The 22536-nt window shown below is 38.8% G+C and overlaps 1 protein-coding gene across 4 annotated transcripts in view; it reads right to left on the bottom strand.

The window, feature by feature from the left end:
• The window catches only part of LOC131696060 (uncharacterized), a 72785-nt gene extending 50994 nt beyond the window's left edge, over window positions 1–21791 (bottom strand). For all 4 annotated transcript variants that reach the window (XM_058984587.1, XM_058984588.1, XM_058984589.1 and 1 more), the window contains exon 1: window positions 20963–21791. In XM_058984587.1, coding sequence (XP_058840570.1) covers window positions 20963–21080 — 118 coding nt within the window. In that variant the 5' untranslated portion in view covers window positions 21081–21791. The remainder of the gene's footprint in view (window positions 1–20962) is intronic.
• Window positions 21792–22536: the final 745 nt, after the last annotated feature.

The raw sequence follows: 22536 nt of genomic DNA, 5'->3' as shown, positions 1-22536 counted from the left end.
TAGTCTTATACCCTAGTATCAATTGAGGTTTTATCGTACTTTTATAGCCACTCATAACATTTAAATTGCACTTGTAGCGTGCTATAAAACTTCAATTGTTGCTGGTAAACATAAGTTTTTGTACCATGAAAGACTATTCTTTAGCTTAAATAGCAGCTAATATGGTTTTAATTTCAGCAAAATTTAGCATGTTTTCAATAAAGTTGTACAACAAAGCATTACAGAAAAAAAATGCTGAATATGTATATCTTACTTGACATGACATCAAGAAATAAAATTTGGATATATTCTATTAAGGGGCTACACCACTGTAGAGCACGCCAAATATGTCATGAAAATGGACACAAAATTAATTAAAAAAGCTAAGCAATAAAAAAAATCCTACGTGCGTCGCTGGAGAAATCAATTTTGAATATACTGTGAAAATTTCCAAGCGTTCAAAAATCATTTGTTCGAGTTACATTTGCGGCTTCGAGAAAAACACGGTTAAAGTTGTTAGCACACGAGATATACATAAGAGGCATTGCGGTAGAATGGAAAATCTGAATATTTATGTATTGTTTGCGTCTTCCATGTTTTGGGACATGATTTTTAACATTCTAAAGCCATTTTTGACTAATAAATTGAAAATCGACTTTTTTTTTATTCTACAGTGCTGTGACACTTTAAAACCGTTTTTAGATAAATTTAGTAATTATTATTTAACATAAATGTAATCTCTGGACATATTAAAAATATTTTAGAGCGCATGAGATGTTTAAGGACACCAACCACTAAACTATTTTCATTTGAAAGTTATAAGAACTTCGTCATCTTCGAATAAAGTGCCTGAAAGTGAAACCTGTTTTTTCCATAAAGAATATACGACTTTTTAGAAAAAAAATGGCCTGAAAATGCCAAAACAATTTTTTTATATGTTGCAATATTCATTCAAAATCCTATATAAAAAGTGTTCATAATTTTTTCACGGAACAAACTAGAGTCTAGGGAATCAATATGTCAAGACATATCAATCCTCTAGGCCAGATTTTTAAAGGCAAAATTTTTCTTCGAAAACTTCAAAATTTCTTTTGTGGAGAATATGAGAAATGGACGTTAAAAATATCAATATTTTCCAATATCGCTCAAGTGTTCTACAAGTCATGACATACTATGAAGTTGAACGGAAATAAGCTTTGCTTGCCATAATCAGTGCTACTGGAATATTAAACAGAAATATTTTTAATGAAAAAGTGTTCATAACAGTTTCATAAATAAATTCAAAATGTCTAGCGTGAAAATGCGTTCCGCGATATGCTTTTTTTTTTAAACGACTTATTTTGATCAGAAATGTGTTGATTATCTTGAAGCTTGCGTTACTAAATTTGATCAAGATGTTTATTTTAAGTGGGCGAAATTTAAATGTAAAATTGATTGGAACTTGGTACTTCTAGCATATTTCGAAAATGTACGAAAATTTAATTGCTCTGACGATAGAGTAGGGGAACATGGGGAGACTTGACTAAGTGTAAGATTCTACATTTGGCTATAACGTATTCTCTTTGGTTTTTAATTTTTTTAAAATATTTTTATGCTTGTTTCGATCCCTTAAGGTAATTATAAATGTTTGAAATGGAAAATACTTTCATCATAGAAAATATTTTGCTCGGGGCCGCCGTACACTAATTACGTAAGGCTTTTTTAGAACTATTCAACCTCGCCCTCCCCCCAGATGAGAGTTCGTATGATTTTGGTGAACTCCCTCTCCCCCTACATAAGATTTTATCTTACTTTGTGTAATTTTAAATCATATTGTTAATTCATTAAATTATTCGATAGCGAACACGATACTTATTGAATTATTAAAAGAGAACTCAGGACAAAATTTAACTACACACCAAAAAATTATAAATTTTATCATTGACGTAATTGCAAACGTGACACAATTTAACAAACCGTAATTCACGAAATGACTAAATATTAAACATCACCGTGTTCCATTTAATTTTACATGAAACATATTTTCCATGCGCAATGACATAAAATTACACTTACTGTCATACAGAACAAACGCCATATGTGGAGTAAAATTACATGATTTACGAAATTCAATGTCATGTAAAATTAAAATCAAACGTAAAACTAAGTCATTTTTGATGCTCGTATATGTCAGGATCAGGAGACGTAAATTTATACGATTTTTTCTAAGTGTGTGTATAATCATCTGTAGAAATTTCATTTGCATCCTAATCTCGCCCAGTAGAAATTTCAGAATAAATTTTAAGAGATATTTAGAAACTCCGATTTGTTCCACATAATTTGCTTCGCTATATTCCACTTCCTTTGAATCTATTTTTTTGTGATGTAGAACTCAAAAGAATTTATAACCTCTTCTGGTGTGAATTTGTTCGGAGTTTCAACTATAACGCTTATCGTACGCATAGTTCCGACATAGCTATCTTCGAATTTTCTTGAAGTAAAATACAGTTCACACTCTGGAACTATACAGCCAACAAGTTCTTTGACAATCACATGACAGAAAATTTTTCATATACCTTGCAGGTTTGAAGCGAAAGTTTGAAAAGAAGGATGTTGGTCTAACAACACGAATGGTCTCAACACTTCTTAACTCGTAAAGCAGATTGTGACTCCAGTTCCCGATCAGAACAATGTACCACCAAGAGTCAAGAAATTTCTGTAACTGCTCCAAAACCATCGACAATTAAGCCGCCCCTTACGTTGGCAACAATAAATTCCATAACTAATTTAACAATCATATTTTGTCGCTGCAAAACACTTCAATTTGAGGTCTGCGTTTCCATGACCATGATGTACAGTATGTGCTCATTTTGTTTGATATATAAAATGTTCATGGCACAAATAAGAAATAGTTTCTTTTCTTATGAGAAGAATATTTTTCTTATCGATTTCATTTTTCATGCATGTTTTATGATATTACTTAAGAAAGGACAAACCTTCCCTCCCCCAGGTGAGAATTGGTAAGATATTTTGAAACACCCACTCCCCCCATATGTCCTTACGTAATTAGAGTATGACCCTTAATGAATAAATTTGCGTTAAATGATGTATTTTTTATCAAACTGTGGTACCTACTGTTAATGTTAACCACGTCACAAAAAATCTCACCTTAAACATCAATCTAACTTTATAGCACTAGTTAACAAAATTAGCAGTCATGGTTGAATTCGTGAGATGTGCACATGCAATGTAATCATTATAGCTAATCCCTAGAAGGGAATGCATTAAAAAATCGAAATTCAACAATTTTATATTTTTTGTTGGTATCTAAGGATCTCGACAATATGGAGTAAAATAATTACAGCACGTTTTTTATGCCAAGTCTTTCCCGATGGGGGAACAAGAAGTAATATTTGTATTGTCCATATTACACCCACAACACACTGTTCATTCTACAGCTAATTTATTTTTAAACAACCGTGCTGATTAAGCGAATTCGTCGTGATACTAGCAAAACATGCGCAATAGGTTAAATTATTGTGATATAACACCATGAGCAGATTAAAATCAAAACTTCATCCAAAAGAATTTTGTTTTGCTTATGCCGAGTTTTATCACCAAACATGGGTTCAATCTCCTTTGAATACTTGACACACAAGGCTTCTATTAAGATTGTACTATATTTAACAAATATTGCCTTGATTCGGCTGTTAATTTAACCCATAGTTTTGTACTGAAGAACCAGTAGCGCATTGGCTTGTTCCGAAAAGTACAACGCATCAGAATAAAAATATATTTCTTCGCGAGCCATCATTCTGCGAAGATAAAATTGAAGTCATCTTCGCCAATAGTTGTAAGCGATCATCGCTATGGTGAGGAATGGTTTGCTGATTCGTTTATTCGTCATTCGCTTCATAGCTTCCTCGTGCAGTTCATTCGGTCGTTCGATGAGTGGCAAGGCAAGAGCGTATGGATAAGGCATTCGGGTAAACACGGATTGGCAGTCGGATTCATTCGTGGATGAATATCAACAGCAAGTTGAATATAACAGCGAAGAACGATGTTGGACGAATGCAGGTGATTCATATTCACCGTGCTTCGTCGCGATGAAGATTCTGAAGCAACATTGAATTCAATCTACACAATAGCTAACAGACTTTATAAATAATCCCCTGTACGCCTGATACCTGTTAATCTGCTATAATGGCTACTATGAATAATAGTAGCAATTATACCCGTTTAAGAGAAATCGCCCAAACACGCGATTGTTTACAAAATTAATATCAACTAATATTGAAATTTTTCGGCCATTTATAGTTATTATTACTTGTAATATAACACCAATGTTCCTGTTAGTCAGATACAGTGACACCATTTGCTCAACTAAACCGACCAATGCTCAACCACGGTCGATGCCCAAATTTCTACCGAATGAATAGCGTATAGGTGCGATACACAACTAAAGGTCAATTCGATTGCATACACAATGTTTCTTCTTTATGAAGCGATCTAAATACAATAGAATAATTTAACGCAGAAAATAATGCCACAAAAAGTGACATTGGTGGTGAAAAACCCCCCAAACACAGACCAAAAATGTCAGTAGTGGCATTGGTAAGGATTTACTAACCCACTCAGAGTTAGACAGATTGTTGTGTTAGTGGTTTTAATTTCGGTTTAGAATAGATACCAGACAGATAGTCAGGTTTAAAGTCAATGTGTTTTTGTATGGTGACGAATTATACAATGCAACAGTACCGTTGCGCTTCGATTGGTCAGACAATGGGTTTCTATTTTTATTTCAACTGTAGTAATGATTACACATGAAGTTTAGGAATTGAGCTCATGTTTGCGACATTTTACGCAAATTTATCGCTAATGCCAACAAAAAAATCTATGGAATTAGAAACCTATTTTGGTATTATGCTTGAACTTTTTTTCGACATCGTCAAAGTTATTAAAATATTTTTTGAAAGGTTTTTTGCGTCAAATTAACAGTCTGTTATCATTATAATGAGCCCGTTACCTTCGACCGTATGATCAAGTTCCCCATGTTCATTTTAATCTGATCGCGAACTCGCTTGTTTCGTTTCATTGCCAAAATCAATTCCCATTTACTGCCTCTAGGGTAAGGAGCCTTTGTTCATCCAAGTGTTTTACCAGCTGATAACATTTCATAGCATTTGAAGTCGCAGGTTAGAGCAATGTCTCCCATCTATGTTAATCGTATTAGTTCATAGGATAGGGACCTGCGGAATATATTTTTCCGGAGTGGGTAGTAAGATTCGAGGTGATTTCTACCCGTACTGACGAAAGTTTAGACATGGCGTGAGTAAGTGAAAATGAAAATTCCCTGCCACCAGCTATTGATCATTTGGAAACTCCATTTGTTAGCGGGCTATATGATCGACGGCTAAGCGAAAATATGTTTGTTGATTACTGATACTAAAAATGTTCAACAGTTAAGTAACAATTACTTAGATAAAACCTTCTTTTCGTGGGTACTGAAGCCCGCAAGATAGTATTAACTAATTGGAAGATATCTCTGACGACCGACATCCTTTCAGGATTAGTGGAGGTCGATTTGAAGATTTCTCAGATAGCAAAAATAATACCGATAAGTCTCCTTTTCAATACAAATTATATCCATCTAATACAACCGGCCCCTGGATGGTCTACTTCCGGACCAATAATAAGCCATTTAACATCATCGATATCGCGTGATCTAACTAAACAACACTCAGTCGTGTACGAAGAAGTATTTCGCCTACGTTCCCGCCCGGAAGTAGAGATTAATGGTGTTGTCTCCGAGCAGAGTCTTATTTACGAAATATGGGATTGGCTTCTTCCAGAGCCCTTTGCTTCAGCCAGTAAAAAAATCTGGTATGCAAGCAAGTGCGCCCAGCAAACATCGAGGAGTATACGAAAACAATTTATTTTCCTTGAGACTCATTTTGAACCTTTCGCCGGATCTGTTCTTCCAAACTTTGTTCTTTTAAACGGGGCTCGTCTACCTGTTCACCGCGGGGCATGAGCTGCCGTCGTTGCAAACAATGGGGCCATAGAGTTACTCATTGTAGAAACAAGGCATGGAAAATGCGGAGAGAATCATGAAAAGTTTTCCTTCTATCATATCCTGCATATAAATTATACGGGGAAAAACTGAAGCGTTCTTTTAAGGAATGCTTCGAGAAGAAATTCTAAAAAGGGCTACAGTACTGACCACGACTAATTTCTACGCTCCCCAAATTTTCTATTGCGATTATAGCTATGTTCACCTGTTAAAACATGTTAAGATATGTCTAAGGAACAACCTTTAACGATATGTGGGCATGTAGGGCCTATTGAATCAGAGTGTAAGTGATCTTCCTATGGAAACATAGCAAAAACACGATTTTTGAGTGGAGACACCTCTAAATCATGTCCAAATTAAGCCATTTTTGGCGAAAGTTCTTAAATTCACACCTAGAACAAAAATTTGAGCTGACCGATGTATATTTCAAAACTTTTTTCAAAATGTGGAGAGGTCTACTGACCACGACTAATTTCTACGCTCCCCTGTTCACGAGATTCTGATTCATTTCCTCTTCTAAGCTTCCTCGTAAAGGCCTGAAAGTATCCCTTGGTGGGTGCTGGGTAAGTGGCCCCTGATCTCGAATATTCCTCTTGGGATTCCAAGTCTCTATATTTCAGTCCTATTATTTTCCTAGGTGGTTTTACAGAATGCATTTGTATTGTGTAAAACCTGGTTAACTTCCGACGTAGATCTTCTAGTATTTTAATATTATTCAACAGGGCCGCGAAAACACTAAGGAAGAGCGTTTTGTGTATCAAAATGCGCTATTATTCTAATCGGATTAGAAATGCTATCAAGGAGTTGAAAAAAAACAAAGCTGCGAGGAAGGACCAGCTCCCGGCTGAACTTCTTAAATACGGCAATGAGCAACTATATCAAGTACTACACCATATTATGTCGAAAATATGGGAGGAAGAAGAAATACCTGCTAGCTGGCTAGACGGCCTCATTTTCACTCACTTTATGAAAGAGCACAGACTGGAGTGCGCTAATTACCGAGGAATAACCCTTCTTAATTCGGCGTACAACATCATATCCGGTATTCCGTTCAACAGATTGAGATCTCCTGAAAAGCGTCAGCGTCAACGAATACCAAGCCGGTTTTCGTGAGGGTTGATGAATGACGGAACAAATGTTTACCCTGGGACAAATCCTCGATAAATTCCAGGAGTACAACTTCCAGAAACATCATCTGTTCATAGATTTCAAAGCAGCGTACGATTCAGTGAAACGAAATGAACTATAGCAAATTATGCTGGAACATGGTTCTTCGACGAAACTAATACAGCTAATTCGTATATCGTTGGATGAATCGAAATCAAGTGTAGAGTAAGGTGGGGCAAAAGTGCGCATAGGACTTTTAGAAACACACAAGCGCTAGAACCTGGCAACTCTGTATGGATTTAGTGTATCATTAAGTCAACTAATCGCACATATAAGCATGAAAGGTTTGAATATAGTGGCTTGAATTTAAGGGGGAAGGACCATTTTTCGCTGCTTTGATATAATTTTTTGAATTTTGGGAATCATAAATTGGCTGTTTGAATAAATCAGGATCTATAAAACTACAGTACCCTAAAAATCTTCTACATATGGTTCGTTGCGAGATATATTTGATTTGATGAAAAAAATTCAGTAATTTTCGTAACAATTTAATAAGTTAAAAATCTGACGGTGGGGTAAAAGTGCGCATAGCATATTCGCCCCAATAAAACCACGCGAATGAAGCTTTTTATATAAAAATTGAACTAATTCTTCCATGCTTTAAAGACGGAACCAGCATCTTCAATAACTGCGAACTCACCGGTCAAATTACGACTGATATGAGCGGTTTAGGAACAAAAGCATCAGCATAGCTGGTTTCAAGGGAAAATATAGAGTGCCGAAAGCTCAGAGTATTTAAAATAGAAACAAAAAACTATGAATATGTAAATAAAGATGTTTTTCCAATATAAATAGCATATTCGCAAGAATTCTTGTAGTGATCTACCCAACTATGACAAATAATGATGTTACGTTTGATCATGAACGACATTGTCTGAAAGATGAAACATGCAAGTTTTTTCAACATAATGGAAAACTGAACAACATCAACCGAGGCAGAGGAGGGGTACTGTTTAGTTATGAAGGAAGAGTAAGAGGGGATGGATATCCTAAAATAGATTAGTTTAATTTATGGGCGGTAATAAATCGGCCATTTTATCACGTAAAATCCACTTGTTTTAAAGTCATGCTGCTTCTTTAGTTAATATCTTTTCTCAACGAATTTTCCTAAACTTACTATGTTTCCCGAATGTATTCAGTAGAAGAATACCTTTAGAAATAAATAGGGTTCTGATTAATTGATTGACGAGGTGATTTTTTAAGAATTTATTTTCAATGTTGACCGATTTTCCATACAAACTTCCATATAAACTTTCAAATTCTTGGAGTGTCCGTAGACACAACCGATCGGTACCAAAATTTGCACAATTACTAAGGACCATAAAAGGAATCAGTAGAGCCTGGTGGAGCTAAAAGTCAAAAATTGAACCAGTCTAATGCGCACTCTTGCCCCGACCATGGGGCAAAAGTACGCATTTGAGTATTCATAAGAAAATAACTATTTCTTGGATTACAAGCAAAACCAAGAGATATCTAGTATTACGTTTTGAAGATTTGTGATGAGAGTATTAATTTGTAATCATGCCGATTTTCTAGTGCTTTTCTACCAATAGTTATTTTACGAAAACTGTTAGGTGCGCACTTTTGCCCCACCTTACTCTAAGGGTTGCGGATGAAATTTCAACATGCTTCGAATGGATTGAAGCAGGATGATACGCTGTCATGATTAATACCGGAAAAACAAAGTCGCTGGTAAACAACGTGGGTCCAGTAGTCGTAGTGCTAGTGTAGTGGTGCTAGATGGGGAAATATTTAAAATTCTAGATGAATTTGTTTACCGTGGAACTCGCATTCGTCGTGACTTCCTTCGGATGATATTTTAGGTCATGTCCAATCATTGAATGCGCATCTTCAGCGTATTTGGGTCTTGGAGAGCGGTCACTGCGCTTGTGGTGACGGTTATCGCGACATTTAACATGTTTTCTGGTCGTGCGCCTGGTGTTCCGTTAAAAAAATCCCCTCGGCCTCGTTCCGGTCCGAATTGTGCTGGCTATCCTTGACCTCCCCTATATGTCCCCTATGGTCTTTGCTGCTCTTATGTTGGAATCAATCCCTCTTGTGCATGTTTTTTGCCTTCCTTATAAAAAAACCTAGTAGAGTTTCTCCATGTTTAAACTTTTAATCAAATAGTAGCTCTTGTTAAAAAATACAAATTGTACATCTAGTCTTTAAAAGTTTTTCTAACTGCATCCTTTTGTCTGAACAAAATTGTTTTAATATTTTTTTTGTATATCGATATAAATTCTGATTTTAAGAAGTAGATGTGTAAAATGTATTCCCCTAAGTTTTAAAAATAAAGCAAATCCTTAGTATCATCCCTACAAATCCAAAGTATTATCCCTTATTTTCAAGAAAATTTAATTGCAAAGCAAAGAAATTTGCATCTACATAAAAATATGAAATTGACACATACGTGGGTTGTCTCAGGTTTTGGTTTATTCCAAACTTTAGAGTGGATAATTCCCCCCTCGGTTATTTTCGAGTGGGTAGTATTACCCATACTACCCACGTGTTCCGCCGGCCCAGTTAACGGCCAATTTCTTCACTGGATGAAAACCTGTTTTCGCTGAAAACCAGTTTTAGCGTTGCTGGCGACTAGTTAGCTGAAAACCGGTTTTCAACTAAATTATATTCATTTTTGTTATTATACTCTTCAGGAACTGAGCAAAAATATTGATAAAACTAACTAATTAACCAAATAGTGTGGGGAGGCCCCCTCTTTATATAGCCAAAATAGGCTCATCAACCCACCTTCTCAACTTTCAAAGGTAGGCTACGCATGTGGTTGTCATTTTTTTCGAAGAAAATGTTTTCGTTCTTCCGAACATCCCAAAACCTGCCTGCTTCTGAGGGAAATTCGTTTATATGCTTATTTATGAGCTTTTGTCAAAAAACTCATTTCGGACCACCTACTTCCATTATACTTATTTTTTTGCGTTCGACAATCAAAGTTCAGTCAAGTATTTTCAATTCTCGGAAGATTGTTCCAATCGATTTCGCTGAAATGAAGTATCCATGTTTAGTGGCTGTTGAAATTTGCACTTTCGTCGTCCCGGATTTTCGGTTGGCAGAGCTATTTGTTTTCGGGAAGTAAACAAAATTCCGTCGTGATGCAGCACCACCTCCACCCATCATTCTGAACCATTTGCCCAGACGTATAGGACAACGTTCAAACAGGCCAAGGAAGGATGAGTTTAATTGGGAAAAGTTTGTTTTTTTTTCGTTTCCTGTGCGTTTCCTTCAAGAATATTTATCGGTACAGCAAGAGTAGTTTTCGGTCTATGTCAATGGTTTGCTTGGTTCCGGTTAACGCTACACAGACAAAACGGATTGAAGTTTGATACCATGGCATCAACAGGATTGTTTTTTCGATATCCTGAAACTTTTGGACATGAGTCATGTGTGCTTATTTCGGTTGCATTGACTTATAGGGATGACTGTTAGGATGCCTTTAATTGAAGTACAAAGGTCCGTAAGCTATCCAGCAACTAGTATACATTAATTTTCACATATTCATGACGACTACACTCTTCACTCATTCTTCTTCACTTATCACTTTTCAGTATCCATACCTCACTCTTCACTCTCGAATCTTTTCTTTTTCTTCACTCCAAATCTTTCCCTCTTCACTTTTCTACTTGTCAGTTGTCACACTTCACTTTTTACTTTTGAAGGTGCATAACCATTGCTCATTTTCAAATGACATTCTTGGTCAGAACATAAAAACATTTAGTGGAAAAAACGCATTTCCATTCATGTTTTCATAAAATTCAAATTTCCTGTTTTCCCTCAGCTGTTCGTGGGAACAACTCATTCAAATCTTTACATCCATGTACCATGCAGTAAAATTCGCACCGTTGAAAAATGTATCCACACTACCGCTGGCATCAATCCCCCCAAAGGCGCGAGCTAGTGACGCATTGTCTGGAATAAAGCTCTGGAGGCTGGCCGCATGCATGTAATTATGCTCAAAACCCGAATCCGACCGGGCTGCTGCCAGCCAACAGTGGTGCTGTTTTTCGCTTTCAATTGAATCGTGCACCACAACGAGTATACCACGGCACTAGCAGCTCGCTAATTCCCCGACTGGTCCGGCGTTGTAGTACATGAATGTATCACGTTCACGGTATCACGTGACGCACTGAGCCATTCCATTGGGCAACCGCGGAACGTTCTGCGTTTGCTGAATCGGAATTCCACCGTATAGAACCTTTTTGTGTGCATCGGCTGCAACCATCCATTGCGGGCTTGCGGGCGTACTCAGGCGGCTCTACGGAATCGATGCGAACGTGGCTCCGTTGCTCGAGGTCACATACTGTGCGTGGGTGACGCCTGACGCACGCCCACCCAACGTCAACCGGCAGCGCCGGCCGTGACCGCTCGGATTAATATATTAATGAACCAAACGCAGCTCAGTGGCGAGCCTAATTTCAAATGTGTGGTGATGCGATTTTTTTTGTTCTACGCTTGCTTTGTTTCTATAACTTTCCAGCCGGAAGTTAATTTGACCGCACTGGAAACCGGCGTTCTCTGTGACGATTTCCATCATTCATTGAGGCAGTAACGCAGTCGGGAATTTCTGATGAATTGGAATTTTTGATGTCGTTGTGTGTTGCAAGTTTTGAACTAAGCTTTTCAAACTTTAATGAGGAAAATGTAGTTCATTCATCTCAATGCATTTGTATCATTTTTTGATTGGTCAAAATTCGTTGGAAATCAAACTTTTCAGAATCAGAGATAGAAGTGAACCGCATACAAAAATAGTTACGAAGCTCCTGAAATAATGGATCATACTTTCTCGATAAACTCATGATTACGGCGTACAAGCAAACTATGAAGAGAAATTCTGGACAAACCGTTATTATTTTAACCAGAAACCCGGGCGCGACTATCTCAGCAACCAGAAGATACCAAACACGCTAGCTTATATTCACTTATAGCCAACCCCGAAATGGGTATTAGGAACCTAGCCATTATTTTATTACACTATTTGCGAAGAAACACACGTGTACTATGTCGAAGGTCCGCTTGACATAACAAGGGCGAGACCCAAGATGTTGTTCTTACGACATGGGAGCAGCAAACCAGTGGATCGATTCTTGGTTCAACAAGCTGGATTATACACGCCTTCTAGGCTTGTTTGGTTCGGAGAAAGATAATAGACTGTTGTCGATCTCTAGTGTACCACGTTCACAAACATCCAAATTAATTATTTAAGAGCCAGTTCTTCAAAATAGGGCACCCCTTTCTTCGAGATGTCATATTGATGGGCTCCGATTGGGATGAACGTTTCAGATTTTTTTTTGTGCATATGGTCACTGCTTCTGTCTGTCACGTTACATTTTTACGCATATTTCATAAGATAAGTCAGCAAAAACGATAAAATCAGATTCTATCCCAACTGCACATTATTAAGGTCACTAAACCGCACATTTTTTCTACAGAAAGTTATTTTCTATCATGAACGGTTTTCGTGTTATTTTCATTTTAATACGTCTGTGACGTTACACAATTTTCGCAGTGAGTTTGGAGGTTGCCCGACTAAATTGAAAAGGTCTGTTCCGTTGGCCCCCAAATTTTCATGAACACAGTTTTTAGTTGAAGCTTGGAAAACAAGGAAGAAAAATATGAAATATAGTTTTCCTGAAGAAAAACTTTGTTTTCGATTTTATGGAGTATTCTCAATGATCTGTCACGTTACAACCAGAATCTGTCACGTTACAGTTCTATATTTTTATTACAGCAAGCATATCGAGACAGTCGTGCACAAATCATCCTTGAGCTGGGAACTGAGTATTAACGGGAAATTTCATGTTTATTTAGAAAAACTTATTGGTTTTGATGAACAAACGTGAATAACTTATGAAAAGGTCGTAATTTCACGAAGTAACATATTATGTCGAAAAAAAAATCTAAAATAACTTAAAACATCTGCATTTTGAAGCACAATTTTTCATGAGAATTTTGAATTGAAAAACCATTCAAAATTCAAAACATTCTATAACTTAATTTATTTAACGAAAAAAATTAAATTAAAATAAAAAAATTAAAAAAAAAGAGTTTTTAAAATAATTTAAAACCTTTTATTGTTGTTTTCTCCACACTGCAATTATATTTTAAACATTTTTTATTTGCAATTAAATTTTAAACGAATTATGTTTTTGCGTTTGGTATCTGCGAGTTTTTTATTAAAAGGGCGTATTTTCACTACTAGATATTTTTGTTGAAGAAAAAAGTCAAAATATTTCGGAAAATTTTTCTTAAGAGCATTTTGCTTCGAAATTATATTTAGTATTAGTATTGTATAAGAAAATTATATTTATGACTGGCAAATACTAAGAAATTCAAAAGCATACTTGAAGTTAAAAATGCTTCCTTACTAATAACTTCCTAATAATGTAATTACAGTTCCTTCAGTTTTCAAGTTTTCGTTAACAAAAAAATCATTGTATTTTTTGTAATTGTATTTTTTTTAATATTTTTTTTTCTTTTTGAAAATTTTACCAAAAAATATTCACAAGGAAGAATTGATTCCCTAGAACTCGCTATCATATAGCTTTGCTTCACCAATGGCGCTTTTCGAACGATGTATTTTGAAAGTAGTGCATTCAGATCTTGTACACCCTTTTTAAATATTACTCTTGAATAAAAATTGTTTGTTTAATAATGCAAAATACTTAGTCTCCCATAAAGATGAAACGTATAAGGTTTCATCAGAATCGAAGATGGTCACCCTTTTTGACTTAATTGAATCAAACTTAATGGAATTGCTTCACAGCAGAAAACATCTGTCACGTTACATAAGATCAACCGTGTTTTCTCAAAAATGAATAAAACTTTAAGGTTTTCACAATACAATTTCAAAAAGTAGACTCAAAGTAGTAATAAAAAATATAGGTTAGACATTGTATGCATGCTTTTAGTGTGGTCCACAAAACTTTTTCGAATTTTTGATCTGTCACGTTACAAGTTATATAGTTTCCATTACTTCACAATTAAAAATAAGCTATATTCATCTCAATTTTTCAGGCAATATCATCAAATTTAAATTAGACTACGATGCAAAAATGTTGTTCTAGGCAAAATGTTGAAAATATGGATTTTGTGTACATTTTTATCTCCGGTCTTTTAGTCATTTTCAGGTCATGCAAGTAGCATCAACAAACTTTTATAAATGACAGACATGGAATTTTTTTCTGGGCTCACCATTCATATTTTTTAATATTAGAAGTTATATACATACGGAAAACAAACAGTTTGACGCAAAATTTAATAAAAAAAAATTTCGCCTGTGGTTGCCATTTTCGAAGCCTTAACCATATGTGGGATGGATTTCGGTCAAATATTAGATTCCTACTTTGATCGGACGTGGGATAAAACGGGCATTGAAAATTGTCCGAAAAATAGGTCAAAATTTTAAAACCTTTCTAACTCTGGTTTAACTCGATGAAATTTGATTCTGTTTAGTTTTTCTGAAAGTGTTTTGGGAGGGGTTGAAAATACCTTTTCGATTTGTAACCAATTGGTGCAATTGTGCCTTGCTCAATCTTGAACACTAGGATTGCCTCGTTGGTTACGTTCATTATAAACTTTCAAATGCATGATGATTAAATAAATAAATAAATAAAAAAATAAATAAATAAATAAATAAATAAATAAATGAATAAATAAATGAATAAATACATTAATTTATTAATATATTGCATTTTTATTACATATGACAACTAAACACAAGAATACAAATCAATATTCGAGATCCAAAATTTTGAAAGGCTTCAAATCCAAAGTTCGAACCATCAGAACCAGATATCGGCGGTTTGAGACTTAGTTTGGCCGTCATGATCTGCTGACTGAAAGAAGGACACTGTTCGCACTACGTGTAGGAAGGATACTTTATTCCCAAATTCCCAAACGCCAAAAACTGGTAACGGAAAATTTTTGAAACTCCCACGTCAAAATTAAATTGAAAAAAAATTGAAAAAGGGTACGAAATTAAATAAGTTCTAAAATACCAATTTATGACAAAAAAAATTGGTAACATAAAATCTCGACGTTCAATACATTTTAAAAGCATTTCACATCAAAAAACGAACTCGATTTCTGAAATTTCTGAATCTTAAAATAAAATTTTAGTTCCACCTTATATGGGAATTTCATATGCGACCGGAGTCAGTCAGTCAATCCATATTTTCGGAACCATATATCAATATGAAATTTCAAAGACGTCTATAGGGGTAATATGCTCTTCATTTGAGAGTAGATTTGTGAAAGTCGGCCCAACCATCTGCGAGAATCTGATGTGAGCTTGTAAATTTTAAAATCGGGCAACATTTCCCGGGCACTTCTGGAACCGTCTATGGTAATTAATATGGCCTACGAGACTTTGGTTGGCCGTCAGTGACCTAGAACTGTAAATAAAAATTGTTTGGTAGCCTTGTTAGCAACATATTTACCTTTTTGCATTCATTCGGTTTGAATCAGAACCACACCACACTTCACAACTCGTAACTCCGGAAACGGAAGTCGCATCGGGATGAAATTTAATAACAGTGTATGGGGATTTCCATTTTGAACAAAGTTTGACCAAATCAATTTATCCATCTACGAGAAACCGATGTAACTGTTATGCTGAATTTTAATACTTCGGCCAGGGCTTCCGGAACCGTTGATGTTGACCAATGTGGCCAAAGAGACTTTGGATGACTATTAGTGACCTATAACTACAAATCCAAGCTGAAATCGAGATTCATTGCGTGGCCGTACTCATCAACCTGTAATTCCGGAACGAGGAGTCGGATGCAATAGAAATTCAAAAACCTATGGAAACGGTGTACCTTTCATTTGAGACTAAGTTTGTGAAAATCGGATCAGCCATCTCAGAGAAAATTGAGTGATATTTGTAGTAACATACGCACACACATAGATGCACACAGATATTTGAAGGGGAGGGGGCAGAAGGAACAAGAGTTCAGGGGTTTAGGCATGTCCACCCCCTTAAACTTACTGCGAGCTGGGAAGTCTTGCTAGGATATTGTGGGGTTCCAGCAATCAAAGATCTTAGCAATAAAAGCACCCTAGCCCAAGCGGCACCTCAGGTTTGACCCCAGTAACATCCTGATTACAGCATACTAACCTTGGCGAACATCAATGGACAGGGCACGGAACACGCAATGGACGGCGATTCTGGGCTGACAGGCGTGATGTTCTACTCCCTGAGTATGAAAGGATTACACTGACTTGAAGAAGCAAGTGTACTAACAGCACTAACAGTTGCCTCCGTCCCATTAAAATGATGACAAGCCTCCGGGTACGTTCAACTCGTCACCGTTTAGTTGGTGGTACTAGGTTCGGGTGGACCATCCCCGATTTTACGCCGATCCTGCTCTGAACACTACTCCCCATAACCCTAACAACCCTTGCGTGGCTTTCCTGCATGCATAGATAACTATTACAAGAGGCGACTACGTACAACGAGTGGAGATAGTTGCCCGGAGCTGCGGTCCAACAAAATGGGACAAGAAACCCACCCATATGGCGTAGGCGCTGCGAATCCGTCACCACCACCAGCAGCAGCTGAAGTTATTCAGCAAAAGAAGAGAAGCAACAGCAACAGCAGCAGCAAAAACAACTGTAGCAGCTGCCAGAGCAGAGTGGAGTAACCAGTACCCCACATAAGCCGAAAGTAGTGACGGCAAAGTGCTTGGTGGAGGAGGTTCGAAAGTTTTTTGACACGAGAAACAATATCCATAGGGACATTAAGGAGATGATTCTCGGAATCCAAAAGGTGTGTCTGCCGTGAAGGAATATGATACGGCAGAGCATTGTCGTCGACTAAGGCTACTATCTTCCAAGCCCCTCTGAAGCAGGGGAAAGAGAAGTTGCTTGGAGTGGAGAACACGCCAGTTTCCGTGACTTCAAATAGGGCAAGAGCCTCGCCAGGAGCCAGAAGACCAGGCGGATCCAAGACACAGACGCCTGATGACACTCTCACAGCTAAAGGAAGGACGCTACTCAACAAGGAGAAAGCCGGGATACCGTTGTAAATCGGAAGGTAAAACTCAGAGAACAGCAAAAGTGAACGAAGAAGAGAAAAGTAGGGCAGAAGAGGAAAAAAACCTCCGGCTCGTAAGAAGGCATCGAAGGGATAAGCCGTACTCGTCAAAGCCAATGATGCGACGACGTATACAACACTCCTCAAGAAGATCAGAGAAGATATGGAGCTGAGGAATTTGGAAGAAAACGTGATAATAACCAGGCGTACCCAAAAAGGTGAGATGGTCTTCGAGTTGAGGATCCCACAATTAACAGCTCGACTATACAGCAGATTATTTCCAAATCACTGGGTGAAGAGGCAGAAGTTAAAGCCTTAAGCCCGGAGAAGGTTATTGTGTACAAGGACATTCATGAAATCGCGACGAAAGACGAGCTGTGAGGTGCACTGAAGCAGCAGTGTAACCAGCGCGAGGTATTCATGACGATCTGGTTAAAGAAGGGGTACGAAAAAACTCAGGCAGCGATGATAGTTTACCGGTAACCGCTGCCGACGAGGCACTGGAGGTAGGCAAAGTTAAAGTTGGATGGTCGAGATGCCCATTGAGAGCTGCCCCACAAGTAAATAAACTAGCGGAGAAATGCTTCAAGTGTTTGGGCTTTGGACATTTGGCAAGGGCTTGCAAAGGCCCGGATTGATCCGGGATGTGCTGCAAATGCGGGGAGAAGGGCCATTTTGCAGAGGCCGAAGTTCTTGCTTTGCACTCCAGCTGACGGAAACAACCATCAGACAGTTGGCTCAACCCAGATAAATCTGAATCACTTTGACATCGCACAGCAACTGTTGTGACAGTCTACGGCAGAAACAATATGTGTTGTCGCTTTGATTGCAGAGCCGTATCAAGCCCCCCCCCCTTGATAACAGTAACTGGGTGGCGGATAGTTCGGGAACAGCGGTGATACAAGTTATGGACAGATTCCCCATTCAGTAGGTGGTTGAACGCTCATACGAGAGCTTTGAGATCGCCGAAACCAACGGCGTCTTCGTGAGCAGCTGTTACGATCCTACAAGGTGGGCAGTGAATCAGTTCAGCCTTATGCTGGAGCAGTTGATCGGTCGGAAGCCGGTAGTCATTGGTGGTGACTTCAAGGCCAGGGCTGTGGAGTGGAGCAGTGGAGTAACCAATACAAGAGGGTGTATCCTGCTGGAAGCTCTAGCGAAGTTAGACGTACGATTGTGCAATGAAGGTTCTGTTAGCACATTTCAAAGTGACGGGAGGGGAGTCTATCATCAACGTTACATTCTGTAGCCCTTCACTGACGGCGAACATGAATTGGAGAGTATGCGAAACGTTTACGCATTGCGGCCAACAGGCGATTCGCTACCGTATCGGTCAACTGAACCTTGCTGCAGCACGGCGAGCGAAAGCTTTCAACAAAGACCTCTTCGTTGAGGCACTTCGGCCAAACGACGACACCGAGAAGGTGGATGCGGATGACCTAACAAAAAGGATTGCCGCGAAAACTGGAACCACGCAATAGACGGCGTCAGGCTTACTGGTAGAACGAGACGCGCTGCTTGTCTCAGAGCCAGAAGGCCCCCGACTATCTACAGGGATGAACGATGGGGTCTTGACACTGCGGCTGCCCTGAAAAGTTCAAATTGTGGGTTTCGCGAACCACGTGTCACTAACGGTGAAGGGTGAGACACTTCAAGAAGTGGAGAGGTCGGTGACGGAGTCAATAGACGCAATCGAGAACTGCATGAATGGGGTCAAACTGCAGATAGCTCGCCACAAGACGGAGGTGCAGATCATGCAGGTGCAGATCATTCAGGTGCAGATCGACGTCGGAGGGCTTGTGATGACATCGAAGTGTGCACTGAAGCAATTAAGAGTAATAATCGACGACCGGTTGAGCTTCAACAACCACGTCAACTACGCCTGCGAAGAGTTGGCGAAGGCAACGAACGCAATAGCGAGAATCATGCCAAACGTCGGCGGCACACCGACTCATCCCAAATGTTCGAAAAATTTGGAGGACTATACCTGGTGCGACAGTTCACAATACCGTCGAAGAGATGTGCCACAACGAGCGTACCTCGGACGCTGTCAACAGAGTGGTTACGAGTATACTCTCCGAGCTGCAGAGTACGTGGCGAAGTGACCATCAAAGTAACGTCATTGGCTAGAAAGTCGCCGTGAAACCACAACTCGGGGTTCAGGAGAAATTCCGCCGCCGGGAAACTCTCCGTCGGTGTAGACTAGGTCCACCAGTTGAGCAGTATGCGACGTAGCACCGGGTACGGGTTATTGGGGCGCCAGCGAACTAGACGTCAGGCTTCATCGGAATCGCCGGACTGACCTCGACACCCTACCGGATGGCTCGTGAGTAGGCTAGATCCACCGCCGGAGATTAGACCGAGTAGACCGCGACGAATAGCTATCAGTGGCTCACGGAAACGAACATCAGTGTCGGGTGACATCTACCGCCGGGGAATTCACAGTAGGATAGATTCGCCGCTGTGGATTATCCGTCTAAATCGTAACAAAGATGGCAGCTAATTGGCTCACTAAATAAACACCGGTACCAAGAGATACTCGGGTGCCGGTCATCCCTCAGTCGGAGTAAGATAGTTCACCGCCGGAAAACGAGAGCTAAAATAACGTAATATATGGAGACAAGAAACAATAGTGGAGTCGAGAATTAAGGCTCAAAGGTCGAGCCATCTCATGAACCAAATTAGGGTCCGAGATAGAAGCAGAAGAGGTGCGACAAAAGCACAACGAGCCCCTACGAAGTAATACCTCGAGGTAGTATATATTGTTATTATTTATACATGGCAAATATCATTCCGTCAGCAAGTATCCTCAACAGATAAAAGTGTTAACGATCTACCTCGTATGAAGCTGATGCCAGATGCTCATGGTTTGGATCCCGCAAAAAAATTAAAGTAAAATAAAGGGATTGAAATTTTGTCGTGATATTAATGTTCTACCAGTACTTCGACGATTGAGTTTTATGCATATATTTAAGCGCCCGACTATATGACGTGAACTGATTTATGATTAATTACATCTTGATCATAATGTGGTTTTCGTAGTTGTGAATTTTCTCACAAAGTCAAAACAGTCTGGATATTTCCTCGTGAACTATTTCAGGAAAAATATCGGAGTTTTATTCATTACTCCTTTCAATCATCGTGCATCCATATTTTATTCCTTATATAATAGTCACGATTCAATATCAGTGCTCGTGAAACAGTTCACAAACTCATGAATTATTCATGAACTCACGAGCTGATTCATGATTCTCAGCACATTATTCACGATCTATTTTTCAAACTTCTGATATTTAGAAGATATCCCTAATCATTTTCAATTTCATATCACTTTACACATGGTCATGAAATTTTCACGTGAATTATTTCACAAATTTGGAATATTATCCATGGAATTGTTTTTATTCCATGCACTTTTTCATGAAATATCATATAGTTATTTCCAGAATCCTTGGTCTTAATAAATCAAAGAGAAAAAACGTGCTTAAAGTTTCATGAATACGAATTTCCGTAAATCATTCAATCATGAAATCGTGATTTAATTCATGAATTTCGAACAGATTTTTCAAACCTTATCGTAACCACTTTAATTCAAACGATATTATTCAGCCAAATTCCCAAAGTCGTGCAAAAAGAAAGCTACTCGCCTCCTACTACGATCCATCGCAATGACACGTGCAAAACAAACACCATCACACGGAACGAAAAATTACCTCTATTCTCAAACAAATGCGGATCACTGCTGTGCGCTGCCACCGGTCGGCTGACCAATTCCAGCAACACCAGCAGCCCCGGATGCACTATCATCAGGTAACAAAAATTGCACTTCATTATTCCTGTTTGCTTTTCTCATCAATCTCATCCCGTTCACAACACACGGGCTAGGCTTGGCCCGGAATCTGGCAGCAGAGAGTGCCTTAGAGCACCGGAGCTGCCGGAAGCTTCCTGCAGAACGTCTTCACCGTTGACCGTCCGGTTTTCCCCAGCCGGAAACAAGGCATTCCAACTCCGGGCGGCTACCTGGAGAGGTGTACAAACATCCGCCACTGGGACTCAGGGACTGGATGTATCACTCGCAGGTGCAGACTAGGCACAACTCACACGTGTCTCGGGCTCTTTCACTCTCAATTAATCCAATTAGCAGATCAGCTTTTCAGTCGTTCTGATTCATTTTTTGTCATTCGTTAGTCGAGGATAGCGCTGGAACTTTTCACATGTTGATTTTCAATTTGCTTGAAAAATGTCAATCTCCGGGGAGGGCAGGTCGTCATTCGTCTTAATTGCTCAACACGTTACACCGATTAATGTCCTATGCTTCAGCTCGTATATCCGAGTCCGCTTGATTTCGGTAAACAGATTTATTTCAAACACGGACAAACAACAACAGATCACTCGCCTGCAACTTCACGGCACAATGCCTTCGAACCGACTAATCCGGACCGGATTCTCCAACTGACTAAACTCAAAACTATTTCGCGAAAAATCATTCTAAACCTTCGTCACCGTGGCAAAACAGTTCATCAATCGACAGTTGTAGCAAAGAATAACAACTACAACCACAAGAAAAGCTCAATAGTTGCGTTTAATTTCACCTGTTCTGTTCTGAATGGATTGCCTTCCCTTCCCCCGCCCCACCCACGCATAGCTCCATGAACACATTTGTTTGTGTTCTTTAATTCAATTGTTGTCATGGTAGCATAATTACAAACACGTACCAACACCAGTAGCCCCCTGCAGGTTCCATGGAGATGGGGCGTAGTGCGAGGCGTACGTGTGTAAACATACGGGAATACAGGTGAAAAACTTTTAGGTTCTCGCGAGGCCGAAGAAAAGAGTTGTAGTTAGTTTGCAGCCGATGGCTAACCCCCAGGGAGTCGCGTAGTGTGTTGAGTACATCAGAAATTCCAGTAAAATCGACTTAGAGTAGTAGGTAGTAGTAAATGTTCTGTAGCAGCATTAAGGTGCTAGTAAAATAAGGTTACAGTAATAGTCCAGAATAACATATATCTCACGACTTATGCGTGAAAAACAATTTTTTGTGTTCATGGTAGATTGGTACACTGAAGAAAATACCCGCAATCACTGCAAAGTGAATAACATTTGCTCAACAAAAACTCCTTTGTGTGCACCAAACTGATCACACAACAAAAAAATCCCAAACATCGAAAACATCGCGTTCAATTTCTAGTGCACAGCGCGTTACTGGATCCGACATATTATTGTCTACTACATGTCGTTACCCGCTCACTGATGCAGACTTTTTGTGGTGTTACTCGATAGAGCTTCG

Source organism: Topomyia yanbarensis, unplaced genomic scaffold (assembly GCF_030247195.1).
Source record: "Topomyia yanbarensis strain Yona2022 unplaced genomic scaffold, ASM3024719v1 HiC_scaffold_67, whole genome shotgun sequence".
NCBI lineage: Eukaryota > Metazoa > Arthropoda > Insecta > Diptera > Culicidae > Topomyia > Topomyia yanbarensis.
The sequence above is the reverse complement of the archived record's forward strand: the minus strand, read 5'-3'. Positions and strand labels throughout refer to the sequence as shown.